Source organism: Ogataea parapolymorpha, chromosome I (assembly GCF_000187245.1).
Source record: "Ogataea parapolymorpha DL-1 chromosome I, whole genome shotgun sequence".
NCBI classification, from domain to species: Eukaryota; Fungi; Ascomycota; class Pichiomycetes; order Pichiales; family Pichiaceae; genus Ogataea; species Ogataea parapolymorpha.
The window spans coordinates 818,153-833,362 of record NC_027866.1 but is presented as its reverse complement, the minus strand read 5'-3'; the positions used below and the strand labels follow the sequence as shown (position 1 = coordinate 833,362).

At 46.7% G+C, this 15,210-nt stretch overlaps 10 protein-coding genes across 10 annotated transcripts; 5 read left to right on the top strand and 5 right to left on the bottom strand.

The window, feature by feature from the left end:
* Positions 1-76: 76 nt before the first annotated feature.
* On the bottom strand, positions 77-511 carry HPODL_02315 (Subunit of a heterodimeric NC2 transcription regulator complex with Bur6p; the record flags this gene model as incomplete). Its single annotated transcript, XM_014081943.1, has 1 exon — positions 77-511. The coding sequence occupies one exon, from the start codon at positions 509-511 to the stop codon at positions 77-79; it is 435 nt and encodes a 144-aa protein (XP_013937418.1).
* Positions 512-732: 221 nt separating this feature from the next.
* On the top strand, positions 733-2,658 carry HPODL_02314 (uncharacterized protein; the record flags this gene model as incomplete). Its single annotated transcript, XM_014081942.1, has 1 exon — positions 733-2,658. The coding sequence occupies one exon, from the start codon at positions 733-735 to the stop codon at positions 2,656-2,658; it is 1,926 nt and encodes a 641-aa protein (XP_013937417.1).
* Positions 2,659-2,775: 117 nt separating this feature from the next.
* Positions 2,776-4,251, top strand: HPODL_05108 (oxidoreductase; the record flags this gene model as incomplete). Its single annotated transcript, XM_014081941.1, has 1 exon — positions 2,776-4,251. The coding sequence occupies one exon, from the start codon at positions 2,776-2,778 to the stop codon at positions 4,249-4,251; it is 1,476 nt and encodes a 491-aa protein (XP_013937416.1).
* A 133-nt stretch (positions 4,252-4,384) lies between these two features.
* HPODL_02313 (Survival factor 1) lies at positions 4,385-5,545 on the top strand (the record flags this gene model as incomplete). The annotated part of the gene is made up of 1 exon (XM_014081940.1): positions 4,385-5,545. One exon carries the CDS (start codon positions 4,385-4,387, stop codon positions 5,543-5,545), a length of 1,161 nt encoding a protein of 386 aa, XP_013937415.1.
* A 320-nt stretch (positions 5,546-5,865) lies between these two features.
* Positions 5,866-7,179, top strand: HPODL_02312 (uncharacterized protein; the record flags this gene model as incomplete). The annotated part of the gene is made up of 1 exon (XM_014081939.1): positions 5,866-7,179. One exon carries the CDS (start codon positions 5,866-5,868, stop codon positions 7,177-7,179), a length of 1,314 nt encoding a protein of 437 aa, XP_013937414.1.
* Positions 7,180-7,221: 42 nt separating this feature from the next.
* Positions 7,222-8,667, bottom strand: HPODL_02311 (Conserved hypothetical membrane protein; the record flags this gene model as incomplete). The annotated part of the gene is made up of 1 exon (XM_014081938.1): positions 7,222-8,667. One exon carries the CDS (start codon positions 8,665-8,667, stop codon positions 7,222-7,224), a length of 1,446 nt encoding a protein of 481 aa, XP_013937413.1.
* Positions 8,668-8,726: 59 nt separating this feature from the next.
* HPODL_02310 (Tubulin gamma chain) lies at positions 8,727-10,162 on the bottom strand (the record flags this gene model as incomplete). Its single annotated transcript, XM_014081937.1, has 2 exons — positions 8,727-10,090; positions 10,132-10,162. 2 exons carry the CDS (start codon positions 10,160-10,162, stop codon positions 8,727-8,729), a joined length of 1,395 nt encoding a protein of 464 aa, XP_013937412.1.
* A 111-nt stretch (positions 10,163-10,273) lies between these two features.
* Positions 10,274-12,973, top strand: HPODL_02309 (Alpha-glucosidase; the record flags this gene model as incomplete). The annotated part of the gene is made up of 1 exon (XM_014081936.1): positions 10,274-12,973. The coding sequence occupies one exon, from the start codon at positions 10,274-10,276 to the stop codon at positions 12,971-12,973; it is 2,700 nt and encodes an 899-aa protein (XP_013937411.1).
* A 1-nt stretch (position 12,974) lies between these two features.
* On the bottom strand, positions 12,975-13,418 carry HPODL_02308 (Conserved hypothetical membrane protein; the record flags this gene model as incomplete). The annotated part of the gene is made up of 1 exon (XM_014081935.1): positions 12,975-13,418. One exon carries the CDS (start codon positions 13,416-13,418, stop codon positions 12,975-12,977), a length of 444 nt encoding a protein of 147 aa, XP_013937410.1.
* A 40-nt stretch (positions 13,419-13,458) lies between these two features.
* HPODL_02307 (Conserved hypothetical membrane protein) lies at positions 13,459-15,129 on the bottom strand (the record flags this gene model as incomplete). The annotated part of the gene is made up of 1 exon (XM_014081934.1): positions 13,459-15,129. One exon carries the CDS (start codon positions 15,127-15,129, stop codon positions 13,459-13,461), a length of 1,671 nt encoding a protein of 556 aa, XP_013937409.1.
* Between the last annotated feature and the right edge of the window lie 81 nt (positions 15,130-15,210).

Below are 15,210 nucleotides of genomic sequence, written 5' to 3'. Positions count from 1 at the left end.
ATAAAAAAATATATAATTATTCGGCTGTGCAAATATGATCAATAATCGTACATCTCTATCTATCCACTAGAATACATTACTCGCTCTCATCCTTGACGTTCTGTTGCTGAAGACGGTTTCTACTAGCGCGGAAGAGCTCTTCCTGCTGTCTCAGTAGTTCTTCCTCGGACAGCCCGCTATTCTGGAACTTGCTGTTCTTGCGCTCTTTGAACTTGTTACTTTCCTTGAACTCGCTTAGACACTTTTCAAGCACCGGGATGTAGTCCACAAATCCCAGCTCGGTCACTGCCTTGAGAACATGGTCTGTCGAGATGGTCTTCTTGAGCTCCTTGTCGGCGATGTCGTTCGATTCAGTGGACAAAATCATGAGGAATTCAATGCAGCACTCGATCAGTGCTTCTCGCGCGTCCTTCGTGAAACTGAACTCAGACGGTAGCACCTCCGAAATGATTTTCTGCACGGTTGCCTTCGGGAGGGACAACTCTTCTTGCGGTTGTTGGTTTTCTGACATTGGCGATGGTGGTAATTATGCGGGGGTCCTGGTGTATTTTTGTTAAATTATGTCAATACTGACCCGCGTCTCTGCCATTTCGAGCACCAGCCCGACTGGAAAAAAAGTGCTCTTTTTATATTGAAAAATAATTGCCTGCCAGACGGTTCTCTGGGCAGGGTAAGTACGGCCTATAGTTTCGGGCTGTGTTGAAAAATTTTAGGAATAAATCTACCACAATAATGTCTCTCGTGGCGTCGGCCTTCGATGCGACAGGGCAGTACTACGCGAGTGTGTCGGTGTCACTCGACTCGCACACCCTTAGGGTTCAGAGCTCCAAAGATATGGCTGATAATTTCTCAAATGTCTATCCATTTGAGAAAGGTGTCAAGGTCCGGGCTCTCACATGGATCCAGACCCCTTCGGAGGCGTCAAAGAATGTCAAAAAGAGACGTGTAGACGCCTCTTTGGAAGATCAGCTGATAGCACTCTGTTTGGAAAATGGCGCTGTTCATATTTATTCTCCAAGCAGAAACGAGATCGTTCACAAGCTAGCGACTTCTAACCACATAACCGCCTCAGACTTCCACCACAATGCGCATTCCAACGTGGCCTACAGTTGCGATATACAAGGAAACCTGTACGAATTCAATCTCAAAAGCTGGCAGCTTTCCAAGACACATAGACCACTGAGCGAAGAAACAACCTTGACCCGTTTGGCAACAGTAGTGTACAACGATCAGCCGCATCTTGTTCTTTGCTCGCACTCCACGTACTTGGTGAATACTGCTGACAACTTTGCGGTTGTCAAGACTCTTCCTGGACACGTTTCTCCTATACACACGGTTCTGAACTATGGTGACGACATAATTTTCACTGCTGCGCAAGGCGATCGGTTCATTAATGCCATTTCCATCTCAAAAGGCACCACCGTCGGGGTTCTGGTTGCCGAAGAGCCTGTTTTATCGATAGCAATTGCGGACAACGGGTTTGATATGACCATCTTGGCTGCTACCACCGAGTCGGGAGCAGTGGAAATATTCAACAGTCCGCTGCAAGAACAGAAGAAAACTGTTGAGTCTGCCAGCTCGCCTTACAAGCGCAAGAAGAAAACCGTTAACACACAGAAAAGTGACGCCAAAATCACTGTCGCTCGGCCTGCATCAGAGGTTGCGGAAACCCTTCCAATCCAAGGCGTCTCTTTAGGGCCAAAGCACCTGACTTTGACCTGGCTTGAGGATTCGAGCGTGCCGTTTTTTGATGCTCTTGACTGGTGGGTTCTAGCGGAAGATGGGACAAAAATTTACAAAGTAGTCGCGGACATCAAGCTGGAAAAACCAAAGCCTAATCTCAAGTTTTCGCAGTTCTCTAAAAATGGCCACGACATTGCTGCTCCTAAAACCTACAACGAGAGCAACGCAGTAGTTTCGTCGGGTGACAACTTTAGGGATCTTGAAACTGCTGAGGAGGACGACGAAGACGAGATTTCGCTGGCAGAGAGATTGCGAGCCATACAAACGAATGGCCATGGAAACGCCGCTGAAAAGAGCGGAAGAGCCTCGACAGGAACTCTGACAACTGTTTTGTCGCAGGCACTTAAATCGAACGACCATTCTCTCCTCGAGAGTGTGCTGAACAACAAGGACGAGACTGTGATCCGCAACACAATCCTAAAACTGGACTCTATTTATGTTGGCCCGCTTTTGGACAGGTTGGCTGAAAAAATTGCCAGAAACACCAATAGACAAACAAATCTGGCCTACTGGGTCAAGCACATTTTAATATTTCATGGCGGATCGCTGCAGAATTCGCCCAGCTTGAATTTGTTGGCTACCACCATGAAAAGGAAAGCAGGAAATTTGGACAGACTGTTGGAGCTTAGAGGCAAACTAAGCATGATGACAGACAGGTTCGAGCTCAAGCGAGAGCTGGTAGGCCTCGAGACTCGCGACGATGACGAGGAAGACGCAGACGTCGAGTATATCGAGGAGCTAGACGACGCGGGTCTGCTGAGCAGCGAGGAGGAAGAGGAGGACGAGGAGGATGATGATGATGATATGGACGGCACAGTGCCGTCAGAAGACGTTTCGGACGACCAAAACAGTGATTTGGAAGTCGAATCGAACGGAAGAAAAATAGACCTTAGCGACTCTGAGGAGTCGTCGTAAATAGATAGCATTATAATTACGGCTGTGTAAGCAATGAAATTCTCACGCAACTTTTCTTACTTTTATAGTACCAGAAAAAAGTGATTATTGTTAACGGCATTTTAAATTATTAGTCGCTTGTCGCAGGCAGTGGATATGGGGACCGAGAAACAAATTCCCCCAGAAAAGCCTGATTTTCTGACGTACTCGTCGTTTCCTTCAGGAAAACACGAGGGCAAGACGCATATCGTAATCGTTGGCGCAGGAATCATTGGTGTTTGCACAGCGTTCTATCTTACGAGACATCCCAACTTTGATCCGGAGAATTACCACATTACCATCGTCGAAAGCAAACGTGTGGCGGGAGGAGCCTCTGGAAAGGCAGGTGGGCTACTGGCATTGTGGGCCTTTCCCCAGCAAATTGTGCCATTGAGCTTTCAGTTACACCAAGATCTCGCGACCGAGTTCGACGGAGAGAAAGAATGGGGTTATAGACGATTAACAACGGTGAGCGTTGAGGGGGACATCACCGAGTCGCGATTAAATAGCCTGGAAGGTAAGAAGAGCGGAAGAACAACCAAACGCAGCCAGAAAGCGGAGGAGGACAGAAATGAGGTGAAGTCCACCACTATCTCAAAGAACAGCAACAGTATTTCCATTGAGAGCCAGAACTCGCCTTCCGGACCAAAACTTCCGGAGGATCTGGGCTGGATCGACAGCAGGCTAATTGATGACTGGAACCACCTCGGTAACAAAAATACCACGGCCCAAGTGCATCCTTACCAATTCACCACATTCATTTTAAAGCAGTGCATTGCCACAGGAGCTGTGGAGCTAATCATTGGCAAAGTGGACGACATAATGATCGATGAAGAGACGGGTAACTGCAAAGGCGTCTCCTACTATCCTTCCAGCGCAAAAGCAGAGTATGATAAGACCTCCAGCGAGAAAGTTGAGCTTTTCGCAGATAAGGTGATGCTGTCGGTCGGTCCCTGGACATCCAAGATTCTTCCCGATTGTCCTATTTCTGGACTGCGCGCCCACTCCATCACAGTACAACCTGCTAAAGTCGAAGAGATCACGCCTTACGCAGTTTTCACAGAATTACGACTTAGTAAGAGTAGATTTGTGAGTCCCGAAATTTACGCAAGAAAAGACGAAGTTTACGTGTGCGGGGAAGGAGACTCGTCTGTTCAAATCCCAGAAACGACAGATGACGTTGAGATTGTGACCGAGGAATGCGATAAACTGTTTGGCTATGTTTCCAAAGTTTCCGAAAACTTGAAGAATGGCAGAGTGCTCAAAAGACAGGCGTGCTATCTCCCGGTTTTGGATGTGCCTTCCTCATCCGGTCCACTTATTGGTGAGACAAATGTAGAGAATCTCTATTTGGCCTCCGGACATTCCTGTTGGGGTATCAATAACGCACCGGCTACGGGTCTTCTTATGAGCGAGCTGCTTCTTGAAGGTAAAGCGACATCCTGTGACATCAGTGCTTTGGACCCAAGTCTCTACTTTGATGCATCACTGGTTTTCGACGAAGATGGTGAAGAGAATGAACACGAATTTGACGAGGAGGATGAGGAGGATGAGGAAGAGGAAGAAGAAGAATGATCATACGAGTAGTTTGGCTACACAGAGATCTGTCAGCTGATACACGGGTCAACAAAATTTTTTGTATGCCAAACAAAAAAATTAAAAATGTATTTATTCTTGGGGGGAACAGTAAGCAACCTTTATTAATAAAATGTGGAAATTAGTTCAATCAGGACTGTCGGTAGTTGCTGGAACTGCCGAACCAGAATATGGACCGGAGTCAATTCATCCAGTCTGCTCCGACCTGTCTAAAGACGAGCCTTTGTACTCTCCTTTGTCACCAAAAGACCTGGAGTACCAAGTGCCGAGCCACACATGTGTCGAAACCCAGACATTCTACTTCAACGATGATACATACTCTGGATTTGCCCAAGTGATACACTCAAATCTGGTTGGTCTGCATACAACAGCTCAATTTACCTTCAAAATCTTCAAGAAGAGCAAACCTGATGCCTATGTTTGGACCTCCACCAAGTTGGAGAACTTCACGGTTGCCGGTGCAAACTTCTATGCCGATAATTTATCCGTCGAAGTCGACGATGCGCTCAGAGTTTACCGTATCAAGTCGTCCGTTAATCCTGCTAGCATTGTTGATTTGACCTTAGAACTTATTGGCGAAAGCGTGAAATTCGGAAAGGACGGTACCACCTATTACGGGACAGACCTTGCCAACCCATGGGGATCAATGAGACACATCTTCTGGCCTCGTTGTAAAGCCTCTGGAACTATCCAGTTGGGAGGCAACGAGCAATTTGAACAGGATATTACTCTAAACTCGGGACTTGGAATGTATGTTATGGCACTTCAAGGCATGAAACCACATCATGCTGCTGCTGCATGGAACTTTCTTAACTACCAGTCCGAGAACTATTCTGTGGTCGTGATGGAGTTCACCACTCCGAAATCGTACAACACAACCACTGTTAGCGTTGGCATTGTCACGGATAAAAATGGCAAGATCCTTCTAGGATCAGTTGACAACACGACAAAGCATCTCAAGACATATACAGACTCTGTTTCCGGCTGGAATGTTCCTGGCGAAGCCGAGTTTACTCTGAGGGGAAAAGATCTCGAGGTTCAAGTTTCGGGTGCTCTTACGAATTTGAGCGAGCGTGTCGATGTCATGAATGAGCTGCCTCAATTTGTGAAGAACATTGCTAGCGGAGTGGCTGGCACAAAGCCCTACATTTTCCAATTTAGCAACGAACTTGATTTTAAACTCGTTAAGGACGGCAAAGTTGAACACTCAGAAACTGGCTACGGATACACCGAGACAACGTTTATTAGCGATGTCATCAAACCATCAAACTAAGCAACAGCGTTATCACTTGTAATGCGTTTAATTAATGTAATGAGGTTAATAATAAGCTATATTTTGCAGTGTAGGGGTGTCTTGCAAAAGAAACAACTTTCCCGTGCAAAAACTGAGGCTCTTTACAGGCGTGTATAATTTATTCCGATTTGCGGGAAGTGTCTCGCTCAATCGGATCCTAATAAATATAGGGGAAAAGCGATAAGACGAATCTTTACAATTGTTAGCAATTTGACTTATAGAGACTCTTTCTCAATCCTTTTGGTATTGCTCGTCATTGATTAATTTAGTGGAAAATCAAACAGGGGAGACCATACAAAATGGCCTCAAATTCAGTCTCGTTTGTGGCTAATCCGCAAACTCCTAACAAATACAAATATGCTTCGAATGAGTTATCCACCGTGTCTTCCACTTCGTCTTTGCTCTCAGCGGGTTCACCGATGATTAACCAGAACACGGACTTAGCACGCTTAGGTTCTTTGCCCTTCCGTTCTGGAAATTCTAGGGGCAAGACGCAAAATGGTGATTTCTTTAGGACGCGCGCCTCAAGGGCCTCTAACTTGGAAGACGACGATGCCTACAACATCAGCGATGTGGGCCAAGAGGGTGTGGACCCTCAACACCGCGAGAGTTTTTCTTCCGGCGGTCTAGATTCGTCTAGTGAATGGATCCTATTTTCTCCGGGCCCTTCAGAAACGGGAAAGCCCGCAGAGGACCCTTATTACGACGACGTTTTGAGCACTTCTTTAGAGAAGACCTCTACACGGGATGCCAACGATGAGAGTTTTGTTGATGTACAAGACGAAGGGGACGATGATGACTCTTTGATTGAAGACCTCCAGGAACATATTAATTTTGACATACCTTATAGAAAAGAGGATCTGAACTCTCGAATCGATAACTGGCGCAAACAGCAGGTTTCCATTCTTCTTAAGGATCTTGCTGGAGACGAGAGTGAACTGGATGATGACACAATCGAGCTCATCAAGGCCTGGGGGATTGACGACACTGGATCGGGAGATATCTACCAGAACATATGGCTACAGCAAATACCTGTTATGGAGACGCATTATGGTGACGGCGTACTGAAGAGCTATTCAAAGGAAGAACTCAAAGTGCTCAGGCAAATATTGGTCAAGCTTTCTGGCTCTTTGAGGAGGACCGTTAAGTCCAAATATGTCAAACCACAGTTTAGCCAGGCGCCAACGAGAACAACTTCGATGGCGACAATCACCGAAGCTTACACGAATACAGCCAAGAATCGGGACCCGGATCAGTTCATGAACAACAAAAGCCTTCAAAAATACATACCCTATTTTTTGAAAAACCTCATCATCACTTCAGACTTGCTGCCACAGTTTGAGCGCTTTGATGACGATGACGCAAGCGAAGATGAGGGAGAGAAATCAAACACAGAGGATGGACCTATGGCCCCCTATGTTGCGGCTCGCAAAGAAAGCATAATATCTAATTTTTCCGAGGGGACCAGAATACGAGCAAGTGATGGCGGACGCCGGAGAAGCAAAGGGCTTGTCAGGCGCAACAGCAGCGATAATTTTTGGGACACATCTGACCTAAAGAGTGTCAATTCAAGTATATTGACATACTCGACAGGCAGCATTGTAGGGTTTTAGTTAATAGGTAAAGCACGTATTTGGGTATAAATAACGCACCGCTCACACAACTTTCATATTAAATTTCGCTAATTTGTAGCGGGCAAGCACAAAAAGTAAAGTAGCGGAGCACGATCCTGCTCCTGCAAAACCAACCATACCATTATACCCAGCAGCAGTATTTGTGATTGCGATACCAATAGGAATGCAGATCAGGTTACCGAAACTGACAAAGAAATATGCCGTGCCGTATCTTTTTCCGAAGTCTCTAGGGTTTGAGATTTGAGACGTGCAAAGTGGAGTCAATGCAAGCGTTCCTGCCGTAGCAAAGCCGTATATGATACAGAAAATGAAAAATAAGGGTTTGATATGACCAAATGGTAGCCAGAAAACCAGAATTGAAAGCGCTTGAATGGCGGACACCGCAACCATTAGATTGAACTTTCCATAACTATCAGAAAGATGCGAAGGAAGGTACCTTCCAAAAACACCAGCAGCATTGACCACTGTCAGTGCAATCAGTGACAACGACTCGGAATAACCGTTATTTAGGGCGTATGATGGAATGTATGTGAAGCACAAGATTAGTGAGAACTCGTTCATGAAAAGGCCTGCGACAAGTAGTAAATAGACAGGATCCTTGAGAGTCTTGAAATCAATGCTCTGTTTCACCCTATCCCAAACTTGCGAAGCACTATGATTTTTTGAGTCCCCATCGATTTCGTCGAGACGGTCATCGATCAACAGGCAACTCACAGTCAGCAGTCCAATAAAAATAAAAGACAGCACTCTCATAGTCCATGTGAAACCAATTTTGGGATAGAGGTAATTACAGACCAGAGGCCACACAACTCCTCCAATGCTGGCTCCGGGCATGGCAATGCCCAAAGCAAGTCCTCTTTTTTTGCGGAAGAAGTGAGCGATGCAGCTGACCATCGGCGCCATAAGCAATGCACAGCCCACTCCACAGCAAACACCAAACGACAGGATAAATTGCCAAACTTGTGTGCAGTTGGCCGTTGCCAGGAGACCGGCACAGACTAATAGGGCACCTGGAATGGCCACTTTCTTCGCTCCAAAGGTGTCAAACAGCGCACCAGAAAAAAGATTGCAACCAAAAGTCAGGAAGGTGTAAATAGCAAAGATCCAAGATATAGTGGTTGTTGGAGTCGTTTTAAGTGTATTTTTTTCAAGATACGACTCGATCGCACCTGTGGAGTTCATCAGTCCAAAGGAGCAGATCAGCCCCATTAGCGAGGCAAAGACCGCGGAGTATGCCTTAAAGCCTCCGTCTGGATAGTAGATGCTTTCGTTGGTGTCTTCATGGGATAATTCATGGGAATTTTCTTGGGTATTCTCTTCAAATGATTTATTGCCTAAATTTGGGTTCCGAGACTGGAATGCTGACGAAGACCCAATTGGCCGTTCTTCAAGCACCGAGAGCTCCCCATCAAGATGATCGAGCTCTATTGACTCTTTTCTATCACGAGTTTCATGAGCAGGGAACATCAAAAGCACAATTGCGATAAGATATCTTTTCGGAAATTGGCGATTTTTTATTACTACATCTATGTCATGTCCACATCCCGCGGAGCAGATTCCGTGATTTGACCAGCATCTTCGTCGGGATCAATTTCGTCCAAATAGCTTAGTTCTTCGCTGTCGCGGTACTCGTTCATGGTGGTCTTCAGGGTTTCTCTGGCCTCGTCAAATTCCATGCTGATATCTCCATGGTCAAATTCGTATTCTCCTCGGCTATAATTATTGAGAAAAGCTCCTCGGCTTTTCAGTTGATCGTACTCGCTAAGGGTCTTCCTAAGAAGCTTCAAGATGGACGTGGAGTTTGCCAACATCAAACCGCTCACCTGCTTTTGAGATTTGTTCAAAAATGGTGACCTCTTCCCCAGAGCCATGTGAATAGCCGATGAGCTCCAGGGCACGTAATTTATCCGCGTGCGAGCTTTGACCAATGCCTTTTGTACATCTGATTGCTCTATCTCTCCAATAATAATGTCGAGTACCGAAAGATTCATTCCTGTATCGCTGGAGCTGCACATTCTGAGCTTCTTATCGAGCACTTCCAAAATCACATCGTACGCCGTGCTACGTCTAATTTCGTGCGCATTTGAGACATAGTCGCTTGTGAATGGCGTGTAGCTGGCTATCAGAAAATGCAAGTCCGGTGTAGGTATCAATGTGGACAGTATACTGGTCAATGAGTTGTACGAGTACCCTGGAAATCGCAGTGTGTTAGTAGCAGCAGACATCACAGTTGAGATGAGCTTGTTAGTGTCTTTGTACGAGGGGCTTGAAACCTGCAAGTTGGTGGATGCTATGGACATCAGCGCGTTGTTGTCAAAAACGACATTAGCGTCAGAATTTTCAATCAGCCGTTTCAAGGTAAGAACTGTGTTATACGGTTGGACCACCACTTCAGAAGCTCCAAAGACGGAGTATGTTTGGACCAGTTTTTTTGGGAAACGATCGCTCAGTTCCTGCAAGAAAAAGGACCCAATCCCTGATCCCGTTCCTCCGGCAACCGAATGGATCAATTGGAAACCTTCAAAAGAGTCGCAGGCATCAATCTCCCTATTTACCATATCCAGAAACTCTTCCTCGTGTCTTTGTGCATGGTGGTAGCCCTCCGCCCATTTGTTTCCCGCTCCTCCACCTTCTGGGGCGACGTAGATGTTCTTAGGATTAAATAGACTGCCGGTGTTGCTGCGAATATTATTTATCACTCTGGGTTCCATATCTATAAGAATCGCGCGAGGAGTGTATCTATTATTATCATTGCGTTGAAAGAAGATGTCTGTCTGGTCCTCTCTGTATAGATTGTGTGTTTCAGGGGAAGTTGTCCCATCGGGTAGTATTCCGTGTTCACTGCATATTTGGCTCCAAAACTGCTCACCAACCTGGTTACCACATTGGCCTATACCGTTAGTCTTGTGGAGCCGTAGATATTCCACTTACCTGCTTGCAGAGTGATTATTTCACCCGGCATGGTGTCTAGTCTTGTTTGTTTATTTCGATAATATTTATTTTGCGCGTCGCGAAATCTTGCCAGGGCTGCAAACTAAGATCTATTTTCCACAGCTCAACTTTTGACAAAAGCATGCATTGGACCCCTTTCATATTAATCTGGCTGTCTTTGCTACCTGTGGAGGCAGTGAAGTCGTTCCTGTTCAAGAAATGCAGCGAATCAGGATTTTGTTCCAGAAACAGACATTTCGCTACGGAGGTCGAAAAGCTGGGAACGGAGTATGACTCAAGGTACTCCATCGATCTGGAGTCGCTTAAGGTCGACCCTTCTGCCGGAAATTTACATGCCACACTGCTTAAGATGCTCAATGATGGATCATTCGTGTCATTGGATATGAACATTAGCGTTCTGGAAGACGACAATCTGAGATTACAGATCGACGAGGCGGACAGAAAGCCAGTTGTCGACCATGTGGCCAGCCGTCGGTTTAATGAGACGGCCAAATGGGCGTTGGCAGGTCAACCTCGTCTGCAATCATTCAGGCATTCCGTGGACTCGGAAAAAATCACTCTTGAATTTCACGCATACCGTGTTGAGATTGAGCTTCACCCCTTCAAGATTACGTTTTTGCGTGATGAGAAAGCTCAATTGGTCCTCAATGACCGAAATTTCTTGAACATCGAGCACTACAGAACAAAAGAGCAGGAAAACGCAGATAATTCTATTCATGTTTCTCCTGAGGAGTCTACTTTTGATGCCTACACAGACAGTTTCAAAGATTCTCGAGACGATAAGCTGCCGTTGGGCCCAGAATCTGTGGCGTTGGATGTCTCTTTCCTTGGCGCCAAAGCTGTTTACGGTATTCCAGAGCATGCGGACTCTTTTGCACTCAAAGATACGACCGACACAGATCCTTACAGGCTGTACAATGTGGATATTTTCGAGTACGAAACACAAAGCAAATACCCAATGTACGGCTCAATTCCGTTCATGATTGGACTCGGCGAGACCGGAAGCGCTGGAGTGTTCTGGCTGAATAGCGCAGACACCAACATTGACATCAAGAAATCTGCGAGCCAAATCCAGACTCACTGGATATCGGAAAGCGGAATTTTGGATATTGTCCTCTTTGCTAAAAAGACTCCAACCCAGGTTGTGCAGTCGTACAGCAAACTCACAGGTCACTCAGCCCTGCCAAACATTTTCTCTCTTGGATATCACCAGTGCCGGTGGAACTATAATGACGAAGAGGATGTTCTGGACATCACCGCAAAATTCGACGAGTCGTTAATTCCATTTGATGCTATTTGGTTGGATATCGAGTACACCGACGACAAGAAATATTTCACGTGGAAAAAAGAGTTATTCCCAGACCCTGAGCGCATGATGGGCAAATTGGGCGAGACAGGACGAACCTTGATTGTGATTATTGACCCTCATCTCAAAGTTGGCTACGATGTTAGCGACGCGGTTGTTGACAAAAAACTGGGTATCCGCAAAAACGACGGCTCGGAGTTGTACCACGGACACTCGTGGCCAGGTGAGTCTGTGTGGATCGATGGCATGAACCCGGCTGCACAGCCGTTTTGGGATAGCTTGTTTGCCAATGGGTCGCGCCTGCTTGGGTCTGCTACCAATGCTCATCTTTGGAATGACATGAACGAACCGTCAATTTTCAACGGCCCAGAAACTACTGCTCCTCGAGACCTGATCCATTACGGTGACTGGGAGCACCGCTCGGTCCATAATGTGTGGGGCCTTACTTTCCACGAGATGACATACAATGCTCTGATAAAACGCAACCCTGACCAGCGGCCATTCATTTTAACCAGATCGTTCTACGCGGGCTCCCAGCGCACGGCTGCCATGTGGACAGGAGATAATATGGCCAAATGGGAATACATGCGCGAGAGTATTCCCATGGTGCTCACTATGAACGCCGTGGGCTTTCCGTTTGCAGGGGCAGACATTGCAGGATTTTTCGGTAACCCCGATAAAGAAATGCAAGTCAGATGGTATCAAACCGGCATCTGGTATCCATTTTTCCGTGCCCATGCTCACATTGACTCGCGCAGACGGGAACCATGGGTTGCTGGCGAGCCATATACGGGTATGATGCGAGAAGCAATCAAACTAAGATATAGACTGCTACCATTGTTCTATACACAGTTCTACAAGCATTCTGTCTCTGGAACTCCCGTGGTTAGTTCTCTCGCATTTGACAGTCCTGAGAACGCAAACGTGTATACCATTGACGACCAGTTCTTTGTTGGGCCGCTGCTGGTAAAACCTGTCACCAGCCCAGACACACATTCCGTGAGATTGTACCTGCCGGACGACAAGCCATACTACGATTTTGTGTCCTTTGAGAAAATCAGTGGTGAGGGCTTCCACGAGGTGGAAGCTCCGCTGGAAAAGGTTCCGGTATTCCTTCGTGGGGGCTCGATTTTGCCTTCTAAGGAACGGTACAGACGCTCGTCCAGACTGATGAAAAATGATCCATACACGTTGTATATTGCTGCAGACGAGGGCAGAGCCACAGGAGAGCTATATATTGACGATGGCGAAACATTTGCCTATCAGAGGGGAGAACAGGTGTTTGCCAGGTTTGAGCTGGACGGAGGCAAGCTAACATCCACCGTTGAAAGCACGTACGAAACGGGCGTGAGGATCGAGCGAATCGTTATTCTAGGCGGTCCCCAGGCCACGGCAGCCACTGTCGAGCAGGACGGGCAAAAGTGGACGGCTGAGGTTGTTGACCAGGGAACTCACGTAGTGGTGAGGAACCCTAAGCCTCTTGTTGCCAAGAACTGGACCATTTCTCTATATTAGACTAGTGGCACGCGATCGATCCAGGAACAGCAGCTCCGTTGTCTTTGAACCCAAAGACGTATCTTCCAGCAATGCTGCCGAGTACCACAGCGGCCATCAGCCACACGTTGAAGGTCATGAATATCAACATGATCATAAACGAATATAGCACAGACACTCCGTAGAGAATCGAGCTTTTGACCTTGTAATTTTGCAGCGCCTTGCCGGAAAGCGCAGGCTGTTTGTATGTGCGCGACTCCCAGCGAGCTGTCCAGTTCTTGAGCAACTCGTATCCGGCCGATAAGATAAAGACAGCAATAAGAGAAAGGACCAAAGACTGCGCAGAAGTGATCATCCAAGACGACGAAAGTACACAGACATTTTCGTAGTCTGTGGTCAGCGTCATGGACATCTTACACATCGGCATTGGGTCCATGGGATCCATCATATGGTGAGAATGGTCCATAATAAATTATTTAATTATTTTTATTTGCTCAGTCTTCTGTTTATACACCCTCCACGTAATCCTGCAGTGCCTTATCTTTCACCGTGTAACGCACATTTGTTTCTATTGGCTCAATGGCAATTGACTCCGGGAACTGGTTCAGTTCCAGAGGGTGCAGGCTTGGCGATTCGTCGTTGGCAGCTTCTATCTCGAACATCAGCAGAAACTTGCAAATTAACACATACAGTTCTTTGAAAGCCAAGTTGTTGCCGAGACACATGCGCGAGCCCACACCAAAGGAGAAGTGTCTTAGGTTTGTGTCCACGTTTCCCGTTTCTGGGTCCAGCCATCTCTCGGGAATGAATTCCATGGGCTTGAAGAACCGCCTTTTGTCGTGGTTGCCAGCCCAGGCGTTCATAAATAATGTGGTGCCTCGTGGAATCACTGCGTCGCCTATTACAATGTCTCTAGTTGTCTCTCGGGGCAAGGACATAGGCAAAACCGTAAAAAGCCGCAGTGTCTCCTTGACGATGGCCACCACATACGGACACAAATTCTCGGCATGGCAGTTATTCCATGCCTCTATGGAATCGTCGTTGTAGCATTTGAGAAGCTTGGCCCGTGCGTTGACCCGTATATGCGGCGACTCGCTAAGCTGTATCATCGCGTACTGGAAGTTGAGTGGAGTGTTGTCCAGGCCAGCACTTACCATTGTCAGACAAATGCTACCAAGCTGGCTCTCATTTAGCAGTTCCTGGTCGTTGTTCTTGACATAGTTGAAAATCAGACTTCGGCGCACGTACTCATCTGGAACGTCTAGATGCGAGGTAGTGAACTGGTTGAACTTGTACAGATAATTGTTTCTACGATGGTACAGCTCCCTCGCGATCTTGGACTTGCCGCTAAAAATATCAAACACCAAACGGAGATACCAGGGCAGATAGTCCTGAACGTTCTGGATGTGAGAGCGAATTTTAGTGATGTAATTCTCAACATAGACCATTTCGTCCGCCAGCTGTCGTTCGTCCTTGTTCTCGCGAGCATTAATTTCGTAGCCATAGGTTAAAATTAATGCCACCCCCAAATGGAAGTACTGGCAGTCTCTGGTGATATCCATCTCCACAACGTCGTCTGTTGTCCTAGACAGTACGTATCGCACGAGTTTTGTGGCTTCCTTATCTATGATGCTTGAATTGTATTTTCTATTGCTTGACTCGTTGAGTAGCCTGCTGGACATGTATTTCCGGCTTTTGAGGTAGGACTCCCCAAAAGGAGTGGTCCCCACGGTGAAGACCTTGGACTGGGATAAAACTCCGTGAAATGTATGCAGGATTGGCCGCGAGTTGTTATTTCGAATGTTGTGGTAGCACCAAAGCTGAAGAATCGAATCGTAGGAATTGGCTACCACAACGGTTCTGGTCCCCAGTCGGACTTGAAACACATCTCCGTGTTTTTGGGCTAGTTCTGCAAACCTAGAGCAAGGCGACTGCTTATAGTTGTGGGCCTGGGGAAAGAGAATGGAGAGATTGCCCCAAATGGGGATCCACCAGGGGATGGACGGGAGATTTTTGATTCTATGCGGGCGAATATATCTATAGTCGGCAGCCACAAGTGCCAAAAGTAGCAGTGCGGCAATGAGTGAGAGTTCGAGCTGAGACAACTGCACAAGAAGTGCATTTGCTATGCGAGAGATGGCCGGTATCAGGAGATCCATAGAGGCTTTGTAATCCATCGAAATAAATACTGGCAAAGGATTTTATTCTGGGCGGCACGCTATTTTACATCTTTGGTCTGCCACCCATGCAGAACAAGG